At 46.0% G+C, this 22460-nt stretch overlaps 1 protein-coding gene across 1 annotated transcript in view; it reads right to left on the bottom strand.

The window, feature by feature from the left end:
• The window catches only part of LOC119466398 (complement C3-like), a 110084-nt gene that overhangs the window by 12972 nt on the left and 74652 nt on the right, over positions 1-22460 (bottom strand). The window contains 14 exon segments of the mRNA XM_037726910.2: positions 757-846; positions 4508-4613; positions 4710-4781; positions 5576-5663; positions 6248-6326; positions 8400-8474; positions 10259-10324; positions 11790-11819; positions 11912-12017; positions 12104-12214; positions 12907-12951; positions 12953-13066; positions 15055-15221; positions 16674-16854. Of these exon segments, the coding sequence (XP_037582838.1) occupies positions 757-846; positions 4508-4613; positions 4710-4781; positions 5576-5663; positions 6248-6326; positions 8400-8474; positions 10259-10324; positions 11790-11819; positions 11912-12017; positions 12104-12214; positions 12907-12951; positions 12953-13066; positions 15055-15221; positions 16674-16854 (1330 nt within the window).

Raw genomic sequence — 22460 nt, 5'->3', positions numbered from 1 at the left:
GTGGAGATCGCTTTTAAGAGACGGTGCGGGCGATCGCCGCTGCCGGGCAAAGTACAAGCTCAGTTGTTGGCAGAGTAGAAGCTGCCCCCCTCTCCCTCCTGCGCTGTCTACCCGCTTTCCTCATTTCGCGTGGGAGATTGAGTGGTCAGTTCCCCTTGCGCCCGGTTGCAAGATACGCATTTGGCGCCGCAGCACAGCGTCGCCCCGCCTCCCTCCCTCCCTCCCATACCCCCACGGCCTTTCGCGCGACAGAAGTCGCGTTTGCTTTCCGCCGTGCGTTCGCTCTCCGTGATAGCGCGCGTCCCCCGCGCGCTTTCACTCGCGCATACGGCACGCGGCGACGATTTTAACGCCCTTGGACTTTATACGGAACATCACGGCGACGGCGATGACGACGGCGACGCCGACGGCAGAAATCCACTTGAAGTGTCCATATAATTGCTATCGCAAAAAAAGTCACCTCGTTAAACCAGTACTAAGGGTAGAAGTTTGCTCTATCTAAAATATGGCCTTCATAAGATTGTTCTTGGTTACAGCAACGAAGACCCACAGTGTAAAAGTTTTGAGCTTGCCCTAACGACAAAGCAACGTGCCTTACTTTTTATTTCTTGTTGGTTAGGGATAACGGTAACGCGTTACCGACCATTTGCAGGCAACGTAGGGTGGTGAAGCGTTCCTTTTATTTGAATTCACGAGTGACATGTATCGTTACTTTTTTTCGGTAACGCCTACAACACTGCCTGAAAGGGGTCTTACCTGCGGCACACTCGCACTGGTTCCCTTCGCAGACGAGCTTTAGCAGGGGGCTTGTCAAACCGGGGCCGTAGAATTGGGTGCAGGAATGCACTGCAAAGAGTGGAAACATAGTCAGTGCATCGCGTACTCAAATTCTACAGCTGCATTCATTGGCGCTTCGATTATTATGTTTCTGCACTTTGGAAAAATGCAGTACGGAATGCTTGTAGCTTAATGCTAAATTTTACAGAACGGACAAAGAAGAGGCGACATGACAGACGGATGACAAGCAACTGAAATCTTTATGCGAGGCACAGTAAATATAGGGCCATTTCCGAGAAAGTGTGGGAGTGGGGTTGAAGATGAATATGCAGAAGACAAACATAATGTTCAATTGCCTGCTAAGAGAACAATAATTCAAGATCGCCATTCAGCCTCTAGAGTCTGTGAAGAAATACGCTTATCTAGGTCAATTACTCACAGGGGACCCTGATCACGAGAAAGGAATTTACAGAAGAATAAAATTGGGTTGTAGTGCATACGGCAGGCATTGCCAAATCCTGTCTAGGAGCTTACCCCTGTCGTTGAAAGGAAAAGTGTACGATCACTGCATTCTACCGGTTCTAACATATGGGGCAGAAACTTTTAGGTTAACAAAGAAGCTCGAGAACAAGTTAAGCACAGCACAAAGAGCGATGGAACGAAAAATTGTTAGACCTAACGTTAAGAGAGAGGAAGAGAGTGGTGTGGACCAGAGAGCAAACGGGGATAGCCGATATTCTAGTTGACATTAAGAGGGAAAAAATGGAGCTGAACAGGCCATGTAATGCGTAGGACGGATAACCGGTCGACCATTAGAGTTACAGAATGGATACCAAGAGTAGGGAAGCGTAGTCGAGGACGGTAGAAAAACTAGGTGGGGAGATGAAGTTAGGAAATTTGCAGGCGCAAGTTTGAATCAGCTAGCGCAAGGCAGGGGTAATAGGATATCGCAGGGAGAGGCCTTCGTCCTACAGTGGACATAAATATAGGCTGATGATGATGAAATATAGATGAAAGGCACGAGTAGATAGTGATAAAAAAATTGCACAAGCAAAGATTCTACGTAAGTGTAACTGCGCCCCGGCATGGCCTTCGTAGATTTACACAGAAACTTCACGCGTGCATTTTTTCATCTTCGTATACATGTGCACCCGTGAGCAAGAGTATACAGACCATAGGGTCGCTGACAAAACAGAATTTCTTCGTAATTTACAAGCATAACCTGGAATTCACGAGTACACTGAAAAGTTCGCAATGCCAAGTTTGGATTGCAGTCCTCCATGTCAAGTTGCGTTCACAGAGAGATGAAAAAATCGGCTTTATCGCGCAACCCCTGGTCCGTATACTTTTGCTCCCGGGTGTACCTTTCATATATCGGGTATTTGTTATGCTATAGAGATATATTTTTTTTATCGCGCGCGGCAGATAGCACAATTCTATTCCGCGTTTTGGATTACTCGAACAGACACAGATTACTTGCGCGAGAAATCAAATTGCATCAATTAACTAATTAACAAAGTTTCACTGATTACTTTATAACTAGAAAATGCTTTGCAGAGCATATTGCAATTTACGAATCGTAAAATGTTAGTTTGGAAGGCATATCTACACTGAACGAATTCTAAGGATGGCATCAGTTATGAGGTATGCGCCGACTAACTCACAGTAAGAATGCAACGTTGTTCCCCGCAATTTTAACAAATCGCACTTTGCTAGAATTTGTTCGAAGAGGATGCGCCTTGAGAACTCACTCTTCTGCAACTCGTAAATTTGAATACGTGCCGTAAAGTAATTATTTAAAGTTTAATCAGTCATAATTTGCTAATTAGTCAATTGTTCATTTCGACTTCTGGTGGAAGTAATGTCCGCCTCTTCGAGTAATACAGATCAAGAGTAGAAATATGGTATTTGACAACGGCAATGTTAAAACATTTTATGAAAAAACAACGAAGCCGGTATACAGGGTGTCCCAGCTACCACGCAGCATGATTTTAAAAAGAGGAACGGCGTTACGCGAATTAAACCTAGTGCGTATTGTTTCCAGTACAGTGTAGTAACCGCCAGTCACTTTTTTGTCACTGAGATCTAATTAGTTAGCTGAAATTAATTATCTAACTCGAGAAGTACTGTCCTAATTATCAAAGTGTCAATGAGAAAATTGTAGAGCAACATGAAAAACTCCCGATACAGCTTTCTGTTGCTCAATACTTGCTACATAAATGTGTTTTTCCGAGTGTGAAAGAAGCCTGCGAATACACGCAGAATTGCCGCGTGACTGGCTGCTCGAGGCACTTTGCGTGTATTCGCGGGCTTCTTTCACGCTCGGAAAAACACGTTTATATAGCAAGTATTGAGCAACAGAAAGCTGTATCGGGAGTTTTTCACGTTGCTCTGCAATTTTCTCTTAGAGACTTTTCATCTAATTACATATATTTGGGAAGCTGATGAATTAATTAGGGCTAATTACGCAATTACGCAGAATACAAAAATAATCTGAGTATCTTCAAGCGACGGCAAACAACATTACTTTGGTTCCAACCAGCTACGCAGCATTTGCATATTTTAACGCGACAGAGTTTAGGGCCCCGTTTCGCAGAATATCCGGCATCGGCAACCGGCGTGTGATCGCGGGGGGCGGAGAAAATCATCCATCCACATCGACCGCGCGGGCCCTCCACGTGGTGCAAGGTTTTGGTGAACAAAAATTGAATTTCTCACAGTCATATCCGTCAGAAAATGGTAAAGTAGGACTTTACCATTCGGTGTCCGATTCGCCGTCGGATTGTTTACCAATCGGCGCCGGATTGTAATTTGAATGTACGAGAAAACCTAATTCTACTACGAGGAAATTTAAACATTTCTACCAGACCTGCGTGCGTTGGGGCAATAGCAAACAATTAATAAAATAATAAAAAAAGGTGCTAGGGCCATCACATTTTTATAAAAGACCACTTATATTGCCCCTGGAAAGATGTCTTTCCAGCAATGCATTTCAGTTTAAAAGTGAAGCCGACATTAAGGAGCTCGGTGTCAGCTTTGTCTTTGTAAGCTGGCTTTCCCACGTTCAGTGTTGCAGTGAGTGAAGCCTACTTGCTGTGTGCGAACGATGCGATGCGAACGGGTCCCGATAACGCTATCGCGTTCTACTTTTAAAGGCGAAGCTTAAGCGTCCTCCAAGTTTTTTAGTGTTCGGCCCAAGTTAGGTAAAACACGCTGTATGTAAACAAGGCTAATTTTTTCAGCAAGCGTTTTCTGGAGAAACATTTTATTTCGATTTTCTTAAGAAATAAGTATTTGATTTCTTAGTTAATATTCCAAGGTCTTTTTTCTGGAATATTTGTATTTCCTCTAATTCGATTCAGAAATTTCGCGATTCGAACACCCCCGGTATTCACCAAACGTTAAACTTTGATATTGGCTGACTTCAGTTCCCCTGCTACAATATGCCCATATTCATCAAAAATGAGTGTTAATTTTAATTAAAAAAATGCAATTGTGCAAATTCTTATGTCCGCCACCCCTATGAGGAGGGGTCAGCATAAACGTGCATTTTATCTTCAATATATTATTTGTTTATTAGTTTTAGACAGTCGTCGCTGAAACACGCGGTATCTCCATGCTTACAGCGTCAAGTCGGGGCTCCGGTTCTTTCCTACAGTTTCACGCACGTACACGTCAACGTGATCGCTAAACTTGCAGCAAGTGGTTAGTGAAACCACGCGGGACTCACTTGGGTTGTAGTAGTCGTAGACTTTGACAACCGCCGACTGAACGTTGTAGACGACATGCTGTCGCTCTATTCGGAATTTGACGCACGTCGGCGATTCCCACGGGATCTACGGGACGACGAAAGAAAAAAACCTTTAATAACTCCTCGAATCGGGCTCGCTTCCGATATTAAAGGGAAGAAAATTGCGTCGGTGTAGTCGTACCTTGTCAAAGTAGAGTATGACGTTTTTCTCTGTCATTTCGTACTTTGCGAAAAGGGGGTTTTCATTCCTGGCCTGCAGAGAAGAAATGAAGTAAAGAAAGGTTTAGTTATAGCCTTGCTTCGCATTGCAAATCGTTTTTACGTTTATTTATTTATTTATTTATTTATTTATTTATTTATTTATTTATTTATTTATTTATTTATTTATTTATTTATTATTTATTTATTTATTTATTTATTTATTTATTATTTATTTATTTATTTATTTATTTATTTATTTATTTATTTATTTATTTATTTATTTATTTATTTATTTATTTATTTATTTATTTATTTATTTATTTATTTATTTATTTATTTATTTATTACGGGCCTCGTATGAGGCATTAGATGAGGGAGGCTTCACACTAAGAAATAAACGACAATGAGAAAACCATCGAATGTTCGCATGTGCAACATAATATAATAACATTAGAGCACTGCGCAATAAAAAATACGCTTGTAAACAAACTAGAGAAAAAGAAAGCAAAACGATCATTTGTTAAATAAACAAAACGATGAACAAACGCAGTCACCCCAACGCTAGTTAAACAAGGATAATAAATAAAAGAATAATAAACACAAAAATAAACGAGCCAATGCGTGAACTCAGAGATACAACAAAAAAGCGTCCTAATGTAGAAAAAGTACAAAAAAAAGAGATCATCATGTCGCTTTTTCATCGCCCTTCTAGACACCGTAGCTCTTCATTGATTTACGAGTAATTAGCTGGAGTTCTCTTATTAGACGTTCTGTTAAGACGCAATCGAACAACATGCACTGGTTTTGCAAGGGCCTGTTGAAAATATGGCCAGAGCAGCCGCTTACCGTTTCCAGATCTTTTTCGATCGGCTCGAATCCGCTGAAGAGGCCCACTTCTATTACCGCCATGTTGGAATCCTCTCCGCCGATATAGCTGAAAGAAAGAAGTTCGCAGTTGATTTTAGTGTATACCACTGATGTTTCGTATGAGAGTGTTCTAGCCAGTCCACGCGGCGTATTACACCATTTAAGGAATACCGGAATATAGGACTGCTTGTGGTGAGATCCTGCTACGTACGTTAAGTACAATCAAAGCGGCTAAAACTATTATTGCAATGACAGGCTACATGCAACCTAGCAGCTCGCGTAAAAAAAAAATGTCGGCTGCAACCTAATCATGAATGCATAGTGGCTCTTCTATTTTCCTTCAACAGCATAAGACACCAAGAAGTTCATCAAGCTTTATCGCTAAACAAACCGCAGCAAGATGCGGATACCGGCACTGCTGCTGCCGGTAGCCTGTCTTCATGTCTTGAGCGTTCCCGTATTTCGGAAGCTGCAATACGCATACAGACAGGCTCAAACTAACTCTCATACTACACTACTGACTTAAACTACTGGCAACTCGCCCTCCTAAATAATGAAAGCCAGAAACGTGTAAAAACACAAATGCTTGCCATGAAACGCTGTTGCAGCTGTTATGATGTATTTTAATCAAGAAACGTCAAATTTAATTACCGTGAGCAAACTTCTATGTCGTACGTAAGCTTGCTTTGCGGTGGTCCATCCACGGAGTGGGCTGCGGTATCGCTGTTTCCTGTCGGCGAATGGAAACGGTCACAAGAAGAAGAAGAAGAAGAAAAAACAGTAAGCGCCAGTTCGGCCATGCTGTTCGAACCACTTTAGCTGTATTGGCTGCCTCAATTTCCCGAGTGCGCTTCGCAACGACGTTCTATAGGTATACGGGCTTTTTTTTTAGTGGCTCTGCCAGTAGCACTGTAAGCTCCAGACACCAAGCTGTGATAATATGAGCCTCAGTTTGGCTAGAGCATTCGAAAAGCAGTTACAGTTTTACTTCCATTACTTTTACGGTATAGCCGGCCAACTATAGGCCAAACTTTCTATAATCTGCACCTAATAATAAACAACTCCTCTTAAGTGCGTGCGACGTGAGCCAATCTTAAAGTGATCGTCGGATTTGTCTTTAAGTACCTATTACAGCTATGTTCTCATACAAATTTCTTGCGTACCGTTTTTTTTTTACCTATAAGTGTCTACCTAATAAGTCACATCAAGCAAACTTTTCAATTAAGAAATATTGAAGTTTTCGGCTTAAATACTAACGCTTCATTTAAGAATGACTTGCACTGTCACATAAAGCACTGCATATTTGATGCACAGTAATTGTCGTTTGTCCTCAACTAAACAACAAAATCACATTGCAGTAATAGAATAAGTTTGGCGAGTAGGTTTCCATTCGTAATTCGCTCAGTGCATTCGTTATGAACAAGATCACGGCCAGCGAGGAAAACATTCATATAGAATTCCCGGTGATTGGCTCTCGTAAACCTGATTGACGAAATGCCCATAAAAATACTGAGAGTACAAAGATGCTCTAAAAAATTCTAGCATTAAGAAGCACACCACAGAGGGTTATTACGTTCGTAATTACACGAAACCATGTCGCAGCTGCAAGGTCCTGTCGTACAGAAGCATGGCTTGCCCCAATGTACTTCATCATTTATTTACAAATATAGCAACCGAACGCAGTCGCAGACTCCCCACGTTACCCCAGAGTTATCCGTCTCCTCCGCAGCACCCACCCTCTACCTGCTCATTTTTCCCTCTTATTTTTGTTTTCAGAAAATGACTGGCTTTGCTTTGTTTTTTGTATAGTGCTACGTCGAAGATGGCGGCTAATAAAATTCGGGCAGCATGCGCATCTGATGAACGGCTTGAGAAACCGTCGTCTTCACGAAATGCATCCAATTAGGTTGATAATTTTCATTTGTACAGTGAAATTGATCTTTCGTTATTGCAAAACACGGTATTCAAACAACAATCATTGGGACTGCTATATACCATAGCTACTATATACTACTATACTATATACTATACTAGATAGTATATATAGTATAGTATATATAGTATAGTATATAGTATATACTATACTATACTATATAGACTACTATATACCACTCTATGTCCAAGCACAAGGTGATGGATTTCACCCTAAGCTTTGCTGTACTATAGTAGCTGCAAGTCGATGCAAAGGCGTTCATGTGCTATAATATAAAGCTAAGTAAACATTTCAGCGAGACCATGTTGTCTGTAATTAGTGCAGAGCTGACACCTAATGTTTATTTTCTCGCATTGCCCGTACAGCTTTCAGGCGTTAAAGTCAACCAACAATTTATTTAGAACATTTAACCTAACGAGAGCCACACGGGGGCAGAATGAGACGCCGTCGTGGAAACCTCGAAGTTCATTTCGACTAACCGAGTCGCTTCAAGTTGCGACCTAAGTTTGGTACACAAGCGTACTCCCGCGCGTGTTACAACTGCCACAACTGCAAGTTTGCTGCAAGAGTTACAACTGCCACCAATCGAACGCACGACCTTATAGTACTAAGCAGCAAAATGTAACAGCCCCTGTAGCGGATGCTAAGACAACTTATCGATCTATCAATCAGTACCCGTATTCGGCTTTTTCAATCGGGTAGGATTTCTATGAGCTGCTTACTTCAAGACGTGAATATTGATAAAACTTCTGCGTTTCGTCTAAACTTCGGAGTGGATTGCTTTGGCTTTGCAGTGCCGACAAATATAAATGCAGCGCAAGTCTCGAAAAAAAAAGAAAGACAAAGAAAAGTGTTCTGTGTTCAACGTACCACCTAAGAATCCGCCGGTCTCTTCAGGAAAGAAGGGGCTCGCTGGGGAGTCTCTACTTCGAGAGTCGGAGAGATCTAAAGAAAAGCGGACGGTTTCGGTATTCAGACACACCTGTTTATCGATGAATGCGCAAGAAAGAATGTTTCTGATACAACACAGACTTTCTGCGAGGTTTACTCTTTTTTTTTAACACAATACTTCAAACCTTGCATTAGGTCCAGGCAGGGCCATATATACATTTAAATACTTGCATATATTTTTAAAGTGAAGCTAACATTGCCTACCCATAAGAACACATACAATGGACCGCTCACGTAATTGTTATCAACAACTTGAAAAAAAAAGGGGGGTGGGGACACGGGTCAGTCTTTCGAAGCAAAGCAAGTTTTTTGACGTTTTTCTCAAGCGACAGCCCGCATGCACTTGAAAATCCAATCAACTCTATCTTTAAGTCGAAAGCCTTAAGTGGCTAACACCCCAGATGGCCTTGAAAAAAAAAAACGCGTCGTACAGTCCAGTGGCACAAAAATTGTCATTATCAGCAATAGCTCATACCCCCGTAAGCAAGCCAAAATGCAATGGCTCATCCATGCAGAGGCTAGAAGAACTCAGTAAAGTGAAGCGAACAGTGCATACTTTCATTAAAATCACCCATACAACGCACAGAACAGCATACGTTTCAATTCTCTGCTGAGAAGATGCAACTTAATGTCGAAGATAAACGTCGTTGGCGGGAGTCTGACCCCGCTAGACGAGCGCGCGAAGCCGCAGCTTAGCGTCGAAAACGAGCCGAAGACGAACTGCGAAAACAACAACGCGACGATGCGAGACGAAGCATTGCCAAGTGTGCAGCAGGCTTTCGCCTTCACGTGTTGCAGGAGTGTAACATGATGCCGAACTTTTAAATGCGAGGATTTCTCGACGAACATTTGCCATTTTGAGAGTATCTATCTATCTAGCCGCCTACGTCTTGGTCGCTTCGTTACTCATGGTCGCTACTCATGGTCGCTTCGTTAACTTGGTATGTACCAAAATTGGCATAGTACGACAAGATTGTATGAAGAACATAAATGATAGGTCATGACATGAATGTTACGACATGCGTGTCATGTAGGTCATGAAACAGCCGACTATACGTCTTGGTGCTCTCGTGGTCTTTTCATTAACTTAGTAGGCTCCCCACGCACTGCTTCGCGTAACATCGACTGCCACAGGGCGGGGGATCTGCCGGCTTTTTTTTTTTTTTTCAGGGTCCGCAACTCGATTATTCAGGGCTTTTGGTCAGACGCTTTCAGGGGTAGTTTGACTTTCGAGTGACGCAACACGCAGCGCGTCGCCTCATTGAAGAGACGACGCCATGCCAATAGTTCAGCCAATCGACTTGTTCTGAAAGCGCGTGCTTTTATTCCAACCTAAGCAATCGCGGAGAGAGTGACAGACTGATAAGAGGACGAGGCAGGAATGTTAAGCAAGATCGAGTTCGGTTGGCTACTTCTACACCTGGCGATGAGTTGTGATAAGTTGTGATGAATTGTGGATGCGTCCCACGTACGCCACTGGTGCTTTATTACGATGGGTCTTATAACGTCTCTCCTTGTGATATCAGTAAACCAGTGGGACAGCTATCATACAGCATAGTGGATTCAGCTTTAAGACCCCACAGACGAGAAGGGCGGACATAACGAGAAATTGTTTCGCCTACTCTCTTTGCTCGTTGTGCGTATGATCGCTGAAACCACTACGCCTTTCGGATAAAACTCACCAACAAGCCCACTTGTTATTCGTAACAACTGTCATCGTGCTTAACGTGACACTTAGCGAGAGGTCCCACTACACGGTCTACACGGGTCGTACATACATGAAGACCTGACTGGCTGCGGCTCGAGATGATACGGAGACGGCGTAGCCGGTTTCCTCCTCCAACCTGCAGCAAACGGCAAGAAATATAAGAACGACTGCCCACTGTGGTTTACCATATTTTGCCTTATACTTTAGGATAATATACAAATGATATTACTACTAAACAAGACCTCACTACGCTTACGTAGCTAATGCCTTGTCTGATAATTACGGAGTGGACCAAACAAGAATACCATAAAGACCATAAAGTATAAACCCCATCTAAGCGATCTTGCTCACAACGGCGAGAAGCGAAATGACGGAGATCGCCTGTCACTTTTAAAGTCCGTTGCTTGCCGGTGAAACCTCATACGAGTGGTAGCTGCAGGTGACGCGACCAGGAGGCGGCGCGATACGCTTGGTCGTCGGCTTCGGTTAGGTAGTAAACGGCACTATTAATTAACGGCGGGCTGGAACTTTCAACAACAATTTACCCGTGAGTTCGGACCCTACTACCGACAGTTGCTGCACGATCTTTTTTTGCGTCCATTTCTGAAACGGCATGATTTCGGGGACCGAGCAACCGGTATTTTGGCTGCTATATACATAGCAGCCAAAATACCGTGACTTGCGCAACTAACCGAACGAAGTATTCCTCATATTAGACCTTCCTTGGACACTGAATTGAAAACATTTTGGCGGCATCTTAACGTTTCAGACAGCCAACAACACCTAGCTGGTGGTGGTAAAACCCACGGAAATAGTTAGTTCATCTCTAAATGCAGCGGCCCGGATGGACACGCAAAACAAACCGAGCAGCGCCTAGCGGGCAGGAGCAATGACGTAGGGAAACGCATACGTGGCCACCCAGTATCCCATTGGCTAGTTGCTCGAGGTACATCCGGGCAATCGTCACGGCGAGCGACAAATTCTACATTTCCAGAGCCGAGCAACCGAGCGAGCGATAAAAACCAAGCAATCCGGTCGCGCGGCAGCCTGTTCTTCGCTCGAAACCGTCGCTTGTCGTGCACAAAATCGTTCACATGGGGCTTGGGCTTAACGAGGTTGAGTGTACGCACGACCATGCACTGAATCATGTGCGTGCCAAGTTGCAGTGCCAAGTTGGTGAGTTAAAGCAAGGAATTGACAGAAATGAAAGCGCATGTGAGGAGACTAGCCAAGCCACTGATTAAGTATGGGCGATTGAAAAGGGAGTGAACAAGTGAGAGTAAGTGAAGGAGTGAACTAGCGAGAGTGAGTGAGGGAGTGAGTGAAATTGTGAGAGATAGTGAGTAAACTTCTGAGAGTGAGCGAGTGAGTGAACATTCACGTGAGAGAGTGAATGAGTAATTTTGTGAGAGAGTGTGAGTGAATTAGTGAGGGAATTTGTGAGAGAGTGAGTGCGTAAATTAGTGAGTGAACTTGAAACAGACTGAGTTAGTGTACTTGAAAGAGATTGAGTGAGTGAACTTGAAAGAGAGTCGGTGAGTAAGTGAGTGAGTGATTGAGATTGATAAAATAGGTGCATTAGGGAGGACAGTTCTAATCACCTTGGAACCAAGACGAGATTGAGCGGCGCCCTGCAATCACAGAGAAAAGAAACGCATGATGAAATTTCGAAACATGACGGTCACATGAAGCTACGAGACATGCACAGGCGACGAAAACTCACTCCTATCGCCGCCGAGCAAATCGTTGATCAAATCTGGTGGAAAATCAATCGTCTTGGCGCTGCTCTCCCTTGACTTGTGGATGTCAGCGTGCACCGTTATGTTGAACTGAAACACATCATGTAAAATGAAATAAGACGCCATTTTCATTCACATTGCGTCCTCTCAGACCTCTCATGGAACAGGAAGATTACCTTGCACAGTAACTCGGGTGGCACGAGCACGTTGTACTTCAGCTTGACGGAAAGCAGCCCGCTGCCGATGCCGCTAGCTTTCACGAACATCTTTCCCGTGACGTCACGAATCTGTGACGAGAGCAAGAAGCGGCGATTGCTAGGAGCAGCGAGGGGCATACTGACGCACGGTCGAGTAGCTTAAGCACTTTCACCACGCTAGTCGTACTATGCTAAAGATATATTCTGTCATTAAATTACTCACAGTGCAGAAAGGAATCAATTATAAACGAGATACTGGAGCTAACACGAAGTGTCTGTTTCTAATCTACAAAGTATAAGCGCGATAATGTTGGACTATCATCAACAGAGTAAAAAGTAACGGCATGTTTAAAAGAGTGACCTTCATCAATTTTTAAATCATCTTAAAGCGAGCCGCATTTTCGTGACAGATTTCAGAAATCGTAGTCGTAAAATGTTTCGATATTTTATAAAGCAGTGGCAAAGTTTAGACAAAATGTCTTTGGACGGGAAGATGTAATAATTCTATTCCAATTAGTTTCCTACTCAGGCTTCTACAGTGGTTCTAGCGGCAGCTTCTCTACATTATCAGAAGGATTGGCCAATCGTTGGCGGTTGACGATAAAAGAATAGAATCCAGCGAAAGAAATCTATACATTATGACGCTCCTAACATAATGGTGGCTAATAACGCGGTTTTCCGCGTTGTATAGCGATTGAGGAGAAATTGAAAGAACTCCAGAATATTTGCGCATTGAATAGAAGCGCTTAAAGTAAGGCATTGCCATCAGTAGTAACGCTTACGTCGAGCTGTTGGAGTATGGCAGCGTTGTCACGCTTGAGCCGGAGGACTTCTCTGGAAGTTTCGCTGGCTGCTAAGCGTAACATTGCATGTGAGGTCGACATTCGGTTCACGGGACTTCAGTGAGAATTCCGTCAAAGCCTGAAGTGCAACTACGGTGTCCTGAAAGAATAAAAATAATTTCTTTAGAGGCACACACAGCGCAAGCAATATATCAGATTTTAGTGGCAGATTTCGCTATGTGAAATGACACTATCACAGTTGGCTCAGCAGGTGACTCCTTGTCTTGACAGTTGATAATAATGCCGGCGAATGGTTGACTCCATTTTCCCTCTTTCCCTCTTCCGAATTCTCGAACCAACAACGGAACGCCAAATACTTCGCCGCGATGCCACGTAGAGAAATTTTGCAACAAATTGATGGGTGCAATTATTGAATGCAACGTAAGCATTAATGCTTTATTTCTTCAATTATAAGCAATAAAGAAGGGGACACTAAATATTCCCGGAACGAGTGACAAGTCTGGACCAAACGTTGTCGCAATCCTTGCCAGTGCTTCACTATAGCCCCCCCCCCCAGTTAACCGTCCATCATAAATAAATAGATATTACAACTCCGATATGAAAATTGTCACTAATTACTGATACCTTTTCAGAATCAAGTACACAATTCATTGAAACATTTAAAGACAAATAAGAAAAATCGGGTATTCCTGTCGAACTTTCCGTTGGGCTACTCAATTAAGCACACAAGTGACTGTCATTCGCGCACGAATATAGACACACAGACACAGACATACAAACAAGACAGCTGATTAACGGAAAATAGGCTTGAAGGGATTAACAGTGGTAGAACAAGAGGTACCTCCGAAGCCAACGTTTCTACATGGGAACTCGTCTTGCTCAGGGGACGTATGCTGCGATCATCACTTTCGGCGACACTATCGCCTCGGCCGTCACGCGCGCGCTGATTGGCTGGTTGAGCAAAGCCTGAGGACCTGATTGGCTCGTTGAGCACTACGTCAGGCGAAGGCGATAGCATCGCCGAAAGTGATCGTCGGAAAAAACGTCTCCAGGACGAAGATGAGTTCCTTTGTCGTAACATTAGCTCCAGCGGTGTTCCTTGTTCGACCGCTCTTGATAGACACAGACAGACACACAGAGTGAACTAGACAATGCAAGCTCGCCCATACACGAACCGTTTTGGTCCAGAAAGCAAGAAAGCACTCAAAGGCACATTCATCAGGTCTTCGCATGCGTCCGGCAAAACACAACACTGCCGTAATGTAGTGGATATTCGCTTATCACTGCTCTGCATCCATGAAGCTCAAAAGGATATGCTTGTGCAAGTCATGTCTAGCACTAATTCAAAAAGCTATGGCATTCTTTGACGGAGCACTGAAAAAATTATAGCGCTGGAAAGCTGCGTATAATTTGTTAAGCAACCTTCCTTTTGGTTGTTCTCACGCGCATGTGTTGTGGTGACCTTATCAGTTAATGATATTATGTTGTCACGTGTAGGCTGTTAAGACTAATTACTGCTTTGTTGGAAACAACTCCCGCTTGTTAAACAGTTTTTCATGGTTCGTGTTCACACTTTGGGTCTCCGATTTCTGCGCTGCTTCTCGTCAGGTTTACTGATCTTTTTTAACTCCCGATATCTATCTGAAAAACTAAAAAAAAATATTTTGAAGATTTTACTTTGCCTCGAGGTGCGCTGGCAGGAATCGACCTTCGCAATATTTGGACGAACTGGTAGGACGAGCACAGTCGGGCTTGGACGTTAAAGGGCTAATACACTACGTGTGCTTTAAATTTGTGCTGTAGTGAACCGTAAATAACTTAATTACCTTTTTTATTTTATATTCGGCACTCTTTCGTTTTGTGAGTTCATGCTTGATTTGCAAACTTTGCTATTCCAATTAAAATTAATTATGAGGTTTTACGTGCTAAAACCACGATCTGATTATGAGGCACGCCGTAGTGGGGGACTCCGGAAATTTGGACCGCCTGGGGTTCTTTAACGTGCACCTAAATCTAAGGACACGGGTGTTTTCGCATTTCCCCCCCATCGGAATGCGGCCAACGCCCCTGTTCAAACGGGTACTCTTCCCCTCAGAGTAAGCCAACCAAGGGCTTTCGTGAACTCACCTGCGTCGAGGCGAACGACCCGGACGCCGAACGGTGCGTGTTGAGCCAGTTAACTATGGTCTTGGCCGTCTCGACCTCGTTGTGGGCGAGCATGGCCAGCAGCGCGTAGCTGGTGCCTTCCACGACGAGCGGGCTCGCCTCGGTGCCCGTGCTCCTCGTGCTCAACACTGCAAGAGCAGCAAAGGAACCAACCGATCATCAACTTCACGCTGTGTCACCTTACCCCGGTGCCTGATACACTGCTGCACGTGCGCAATCAACGGGCTTGAAACCTCGCTCATGTTTCACCACAAAGGAAATGAGCACAGACCCGTATGCGTGATGCCTTGCTAGGCTTATAGAATCCATTCCCACGAACAAATTTAGTGTGTTTTTTTCGAACCAGGTGTCCCCGCAAACGCGAGACAGTTACTACGTCTGCGGGGCTTTTTGTTCCCCACTCACGAAACAATAAATACTGCAACTACTACTTCATAGTCTGTTACCTCTGTGGCTGAATTTTCGCGAACAAGGACGTTCCAGCAATTAGCATATTAGCATATCGCACTATCTTATTAGCATATTATCATATCGCACTATCTGTCCGGATGTAAGTCGGTGCAATGTTTTTCTTACTATCTCCTACGAAGTCTTTGTTTGCACGTCGCGCTAATGTGTACCCCATAGATAAATGGGTGCGTATATTACTCTACCCGAGGCCTTGGGCTTCACAGATAATATTGGCAAGGTGAATTAATCTGTGGTGCCAGAGTAGTAAAGGACATTTGGAGTGTTGGTATTGGTAAATGTCAGGACCACATCGAATCAAAAGACACTGTATTTTAGGGCACTAACGATAAGATTTTATGGTTTATTAATCCAAACAACGGTTTGTTACGCAAACGACTGTGAGTACCCGAATGGGCCTTTACGACTCTGCTTGCGTTCTTTTGTACAGATTTTTTTTGCACTTTTTTGCGTTCTTCTGTACGCCCGGCGAATTACGTGCTCTAACTTTGGGCACGCAAAAGCTAAAACTACCTAATGTGCCCGATCTACATTACGTGAGCGTATAGCCTGTTGTGGCCTCAAGAGTAGAACGGGCATTCTACATTCTACTCCCCCTCTCAGAAGGGCAGAGTATGAAGAACATCTCACTCTCTCGTTGCTGACAGAGTGAGCAATGCATTTCACTCCACCCGACATTTTGCGTGAGTAAAAGAATGCCTTGAAGAGTAAATCTACCCCTTTACTCTTGCGACACCATCCTTTGTTTTTAGAGTGTAGGGGCTGATCGTAAGCACAGAAAGAAAAAAAGCTAAATATAACGAGCTTAGCGCTAACTTGTTTCAAAGGGATGCTCGTAAAATCATGTCTGCGGCGGAGATAAGTAAAGACGGAGTGTGAAGTAAACCTATTAATACAAATGATTAAGCTTATTGTAAAAAAATAGCGTATGAAGAATAGGAAACAACAGATATATACATAAACAACGAACCTGGTGGCACGTGCTACCACCTTGTTTCAAATGGTACTTTGATGTCAACAACATCATCCACTGTAGCGGCACCCGAGGCAGCAAATTTCGTAACGTGGATTTGAACCCAGCTATCATTAAGGGATGCGGAATGACTACTCACTGGGATCGTAGATGAGCCTGTCCTTGAGCGCCGACAGTGCGGCGTGCTTCTCTGTATCGTTGGCCTGGCTGAGCGCGTACGCCACGACGGCCGCCACGTAGGGCTCATCGTTGTCAAACGCGTTCTCCCGGAGGTACTTGACGGCCAGCTCCACGGTACGCGCCAGTATCTGGAAATAAGCCTTAGGGAGGTTCAAAAACGAACACTTACACAGACACTAAGGAGCAACAGCAAGTCAGTTTAGCCTGACTAGACATTTTGCTTTTAGCGGCTAGAATTTCGTTTACTTGCGGATAAAATGTTACTTAATAACGCAGATAATGAAAGGCAATGTTCCTCTTTTCGATATTTGCGCACACACTTCGGCGCCGTTATATTGGTACGAAGTATTTTGGCATGTTTATACTATCTTCGCTTCGCGGTAAATGTTCTCAAAGCCCAATTGGGTGTTCTGTTTCTTTAGAACAAAACGTAATCTTTGCTTATCAATAAACTGCCAAAGGAAAAATAGTCATCCACCAGATTGTAACACCAAGCTACAAAAGAAACTCGATACGGAATCCCGAACCACGGCGAATTTTTCACTTGCAAATCTTTATTCTTGATAAACGCGTATTGGGTTTCGTTGGTAGTTTTCAGTCTGAGCGATAACCATTTTCGCTTTTCTGAACCCTCCTTCAACTGGCTGGCTTCCTCAGAATCGAGCGGCCACATAATAATCCATAACACGTAGTCACGATCAGTCGCTGTTCAAATCTTATGGCATCACGAGGAACTAGCGAGAAAGCATCTAACACGTGTTTCTTCGTTCCGGGTTACCACGACTCCTAAACTATTGGGACTAACTTTATTTCGGAAGTGCAATTTACCACTACGACTTAGTCTAACATTCCTCCTTAGCTACTCTTTAGCCATCTTTAGGTGCCAGTAAACGAGCCTGGCTCGTACGCATGTTACATCATTTGTTTTCAATGCCAGCGATGAGGCGCTCTTGGTCATTCTGAAATTTACCGTTGCAGAGAGTTCCCTCAATTATCGCTCAATCCTCGGCCCATAAATCCATGCGAACACCACATCGGAGACCAGTGTTTCTTTCTTCTTTTCGTTTTCGTTCCGCGATATGTTTCTATAAATAGCGTCTTGCAATGGTAGGTTACCATGTCAACATCACGATCGATAGTTTGACTTCCATCTTAATGGCCATGAAACTCAAAGTAGTATTGTCACGTAGTAGTGACGATGAAGCAAACAGTCGTAAAACTGGGAATGACGAAACTGATTCTTTATTGGGCGAACCTGTGCCCACAAGAGCAAGTTACACTTGAAGCACAACGATAGCGGCGAACACAGTCAGCGATCGTCGAAATCTGATCAGCGGCGAAACGCGTCGGCTTTTATACCTGAGTCATCGAAGGTTCCAGATTAATCCCTGATGCCCGCGTGTCTTCCAGAAAGTTCTAGACAATTCGCGTCGCTCATACAATCAGATAACATGGGCGTCGGTGACCACAGACGACGGATAAAAGCATCGATAACGTCCGAGAAGCTTCCAATGCAGGCGCGTCCTGCGCCGAGCGATAACGTTTAACATTTGTCAGCCAATGTTGAAAGCGGCCACCAGTGAAAGATAAACATGTGTACGTGTCAATACCCTCCCCTTAAAAAGCATCGCCCCGATGCTACAAACAAACACGAAAGCGAAAACAAAACCATGCGTAATAAACAAAATAACAAAAGACAATAACAAAGTAACAAAGTACCTAAGTTTGTCAGCGGGCGCAGAAAGGCTTAAGACGCACCACGTGGATGACTTCAGGTCGTGCCCGGCGCCGCTGTGATTGCGAAATGCCGTCTGGCACGACCTCATAGTCCAGTGCGCCAATACGTCGGGTGATCTTATATGGTCCGAAATAGCGACGTAACAGCTTCTCGCTAAGTCCTCGTCGGCGTATCGGAGTCCAGACCCAAACACGGTCACCGGGCTGGTACTCGACGTAGCGTCGTCGAAGGTTGTAGTGTCGGCTGTCGGTCCTCTGCTGGTTCTTGATGCGCAGTCGGGCGAGCTGTCGACCTTCTTCGGCACGCTGCAAATAGGTGGCAACGTCGAGATTTTCTTCGTCGGTGACGTCCGGTAGCATGGCGTCAAGCGTCGTTGCCGGGTTCCTTCCGTAGACCAGGTTGAACGGCGCCATGTGCGTCGTTTCTTGCACGGCCGTGTTGTATGCGAAGGTCACGTACGGAAGGATGGCATCCCACGTCTTGTGTTCGACGTCGACGTACATTGCCAGCATGTCGGCGATGGTCTTATTTAGGCGCTCGGTGAGGCCATTCGTCTGCGGGTGGTAGGCGGTGGTCCGGCGATGGCTTGTGTGGCTGTATCGCAGGATGGCTTGAGTTAGTTCTGCCGTAAAGGCAGTACCTCTGTCGGTGATGAGGACTTCTGGGCCACCGTGACGCAGGAGGATGTTCTCAACGAAGAATCGGGCTACCTCGGCAGCACTGCCTTTGGGCAAGGCTTTTGTTTCGGCGTAGCGGGTGAGGTAGTCCGTAGCTACGACGATCCATTTATTCACGGACGTCGACGTCGGAAAAGGCCCCAGTAAGTCCATCCCAATCTGCTGGAACGGTCGGCGAGGTGGCTCGATCGGCTGTAGAAGTCCGGCTGGCCTTGTCGGCGGCGTTTTGCGTCGCTGACAGTCTCGGCATGTCCTTACGTAATGGGCGACGTCGGCAGAGAGGCGAGGCCAGTAGTATTTTTCTTGTATCCTCGCGAGCGTGCGGGAAAAACCGAGGTGTCCAGCCGTTGGGTCGTCATGGAGAGCTTGCAGAACCTCTGGACACAATGCTGAGGGTACCACGAGGAGGTAGTTGGCTCGGAGAGGCGAGAAGTTCTTCTTTAGGAGAATGTCGTTTTGCAAGAAAAACGACGCCAATCCTCGCCTGAACACCTTCGGCACAGTGACGGTCTTGCCTTCCAGGTAATCTACAAGGTTCCTTAGTTCCTGGTCGGCTCGCTGTTGTTCGGCGAATTCGTCGGCGCTGATGGGTCCCAAGAAAGTGTCGTCATCCTGGTCATCCTGTGGCGGCGGTTCGACGGGGGCGCGAGACAAGCAGTCGGCGTCAGAGTGCTTTCGCCCGGACTTGTAAACGACGGTGATGTCGAATGCTTGAAGTCTCAAACTCCATCGTGCGAGGCGACCTGAAGGATCCTTCAAGTTAGCTAGCCAACACAAGGCGTTGTGGTCGCTCACAACTTTGAAGGGCCTGCCATAGAGGTAGGGGCGAAACTTTGATGTAGCCCAGATGATGGCGAGGCACTCCTTTTCTGTTGTGGAATAATTTGATTCCGCCTTCGATAGCGACCGACTAGCGTAACTTACAACCCTTTCTAGTCCGTCAGTCCTCTGCACAAGCACGGCGCCGAGTCCTACGCTGCTTGCGTCGGTGTGGACTTCGGTATCGGCGTTTTCGTCGAAATGCGCAAGGATGGGCGGCGATTGTAGGCGTCGCTTCAGTTCTTCAAATGCTTCGATTTGCGGCGTCTCCCACTTGAACTCGACGTCGGCCTTCGTGAGGTACGTCAGTGGCTCGGCGATCCGTGAAAAATCCTTGACGAAGCGCCTGTAATAGGCGCACAGGCCAAGAAATCTACGCACTGCCTTCTTGTCGGCGGGCGGAAGAAAGTCAGTGATGGCCGCCGTTTTCTGTGGGTCAGGGCACACTCCAGACTTGTTGATGACATGGCCCAAAAACAAGAGCTCCTCGTATGCGAAGCGGCACTTTTCTGGCTTCAACTTGAGTCCGGAGGTCTTGATAGCTTGAAGAACTGTTTCAAGGCGCCGCAGGTGTTCTTCGAAGCTTGAGGCAAACACAACGACGTCGTCCAAATACACGAGGCAAGTCTGCCACTTCAAGCCTGCCAGTACTGTATCCATGACGCGTTGGAAAGTCGCAGGTGCCGAGCAAAGACCAAACGGCATGACCTTGAACTCGAACAGTCCGTCTGGTGTTATAAAGGCAGTCTTCTCCCGGTCCCTCTCGTCGACTTCGATTTGCCAGTAGCCGGTTTTGAGGTCCATCGGCGAAAAATACTTTGCGTTGTAGAGTCGATCCAAGGCGTCGTCAATGCGTGGGAGGGGGTATACGTCCTTCTTCGTGATCTTGTTGAGGCGACGATAATCGACGCAGAAACGTAGGGTTCCATCCTTCTTCTTCACTAACACCACGGGGGACGCCCACGGACTCTTGGACGGCTGGATGATGTCGTCGCGTAGCATTTCGTCGACTTGTTGCCTTATGGCCTCGCGTTCGCGCGCCGACACTCGGTACGGGCTCTGACGGAGTGGGCGGACATTTTCGTCGGTTATGATGCGGTGCTTGGCGACAGGGGTTTGTCGAACTTTTGACGACGACGAGAAGCAGTCCTTGTATTGCAGGAGCAGAGCTTTTAGTTGTTCTTTCCTATGCCTGGGAAGGTTCTGATTGACGTCGAAAGTTGGTTCAGGTACTATAGTCGTCGTTGCAAGTGCACTGGAATCCGTGAAGGCGAAAGCACTGCTGGCTTGTACTATTTCGTCGATGTAGGCGACCGTGGTGCCTTTGTTAATGTGCTTGTATTCGGGGCTGAAGTTCGTGAGCATCACCCTTGCTTTCCCTGCACGTAGCTCAGCTATGCCTCTAGTGACGCAAATTTCACGGTCGAGCAGTTAGTGATGATCGCCCTCGATGACGCCCTCCGTGTCTGCAGGCACTTCGGTACCGATGGAAATCATTACGCTGGAGCGAGGCGGAACGGTGACTTGTTCTTCTAGCACATTCAAGGCATGGTAACTGATGTCTGTATCCGGTGGTATCGCGTTGTGCGTTGAAAGCGTTACCGACTTGGACCTTAAGTCGATGACTGCACCGTGTTGCTTTAGAAAGTCCATGCCTAGGATGACATCCCTGGAGCAGTGCTGCAGGATTACGAAGCTCGCCGGGTAAGTGCGGTTGTTCACAGTGACTCGTGCTGTGCAGATTCCAGCCGGCGTTATTAGGTGGCCTCCCGCTGTACGGATATCGGGTCCTTGCCAGGCAGTCTTCACCTTCTTCAACTTGGCGGCGAACGGGCCACTGAAGACGGAATAGTCGGCTCCAGTGTCGACGAGAGCAGTGACGTGATGACCATCGATTAGCACGTCTAAGTCGGTAGACCGTCGTCTGGCGTTGCGGTTAAGTCGTGGCGTCGGATCACGGCTGCGTCGGCTTGCTCCGCTGCTGCTACGTCGCGTCGGTAGGTCTTCTTTCGGCGGCGAAGTGTTGTCGTTAGGGCTCTTGCCAGGCGGTGTGCTGATACCTCGTCGTAGTGATTCGCGAATCTTCTTCGTCGGCGGCGGAGGATCTTCGGTATTGCGTCGTACAGCAACCGCACCTCCATCGGTTGCTGCCTTTAGTTTCCCGGGTAAGGACTGGGAGATCGGCCCCGAGTGGGACCGGTGTACTGACGGCGATGGGGCGAGATGTAGCGGCCTGGTGACGGCGAGCGTGAGGGTCGTCGTGGTTGCCACTGAGCTCCGGCGAGGTAGTCGGCGATGTCACGTGGTCGCTCGCCAAGCTGTGGACGTGGCGCGTTGACGGCGAACCCTCGTAGGCCCATCTCGCGGTATGGGCATCGGCGGTAGACATGACCGGCTTCCCCGCAGTGATAGCAGAGCGGGCGGTGGTCGGGGGCGCGCCAAATGTCCGTTTTTCTCGGGTAGCTGCGCTGGGCGACGGGCGGGCGTGCTGGCTGCGGCGGCGGCGCTGGGC

The sequence above is a fragment of the Dermacentor silvarum genome, chromosome 10 (assembly GCF_013339745.2).
Source record: "Dermacentor silvarum isolate Dsil-2018 chromosome 10, BIME_Dsil_1.4, whole genome shotgun sequence".
Classification (NCBI taxonomy): Eukaryota; Metazoa; Arthropoda; class Arachnida; order Ixodida; family Ixodidae; genus Dermacentor; species Dermacentor silvarum.
The sequence above is the reverse complement of the archived record's forward strand: the minus strand, read 5'-3'. Positions and strand labels throughout refer to the sequence as shown.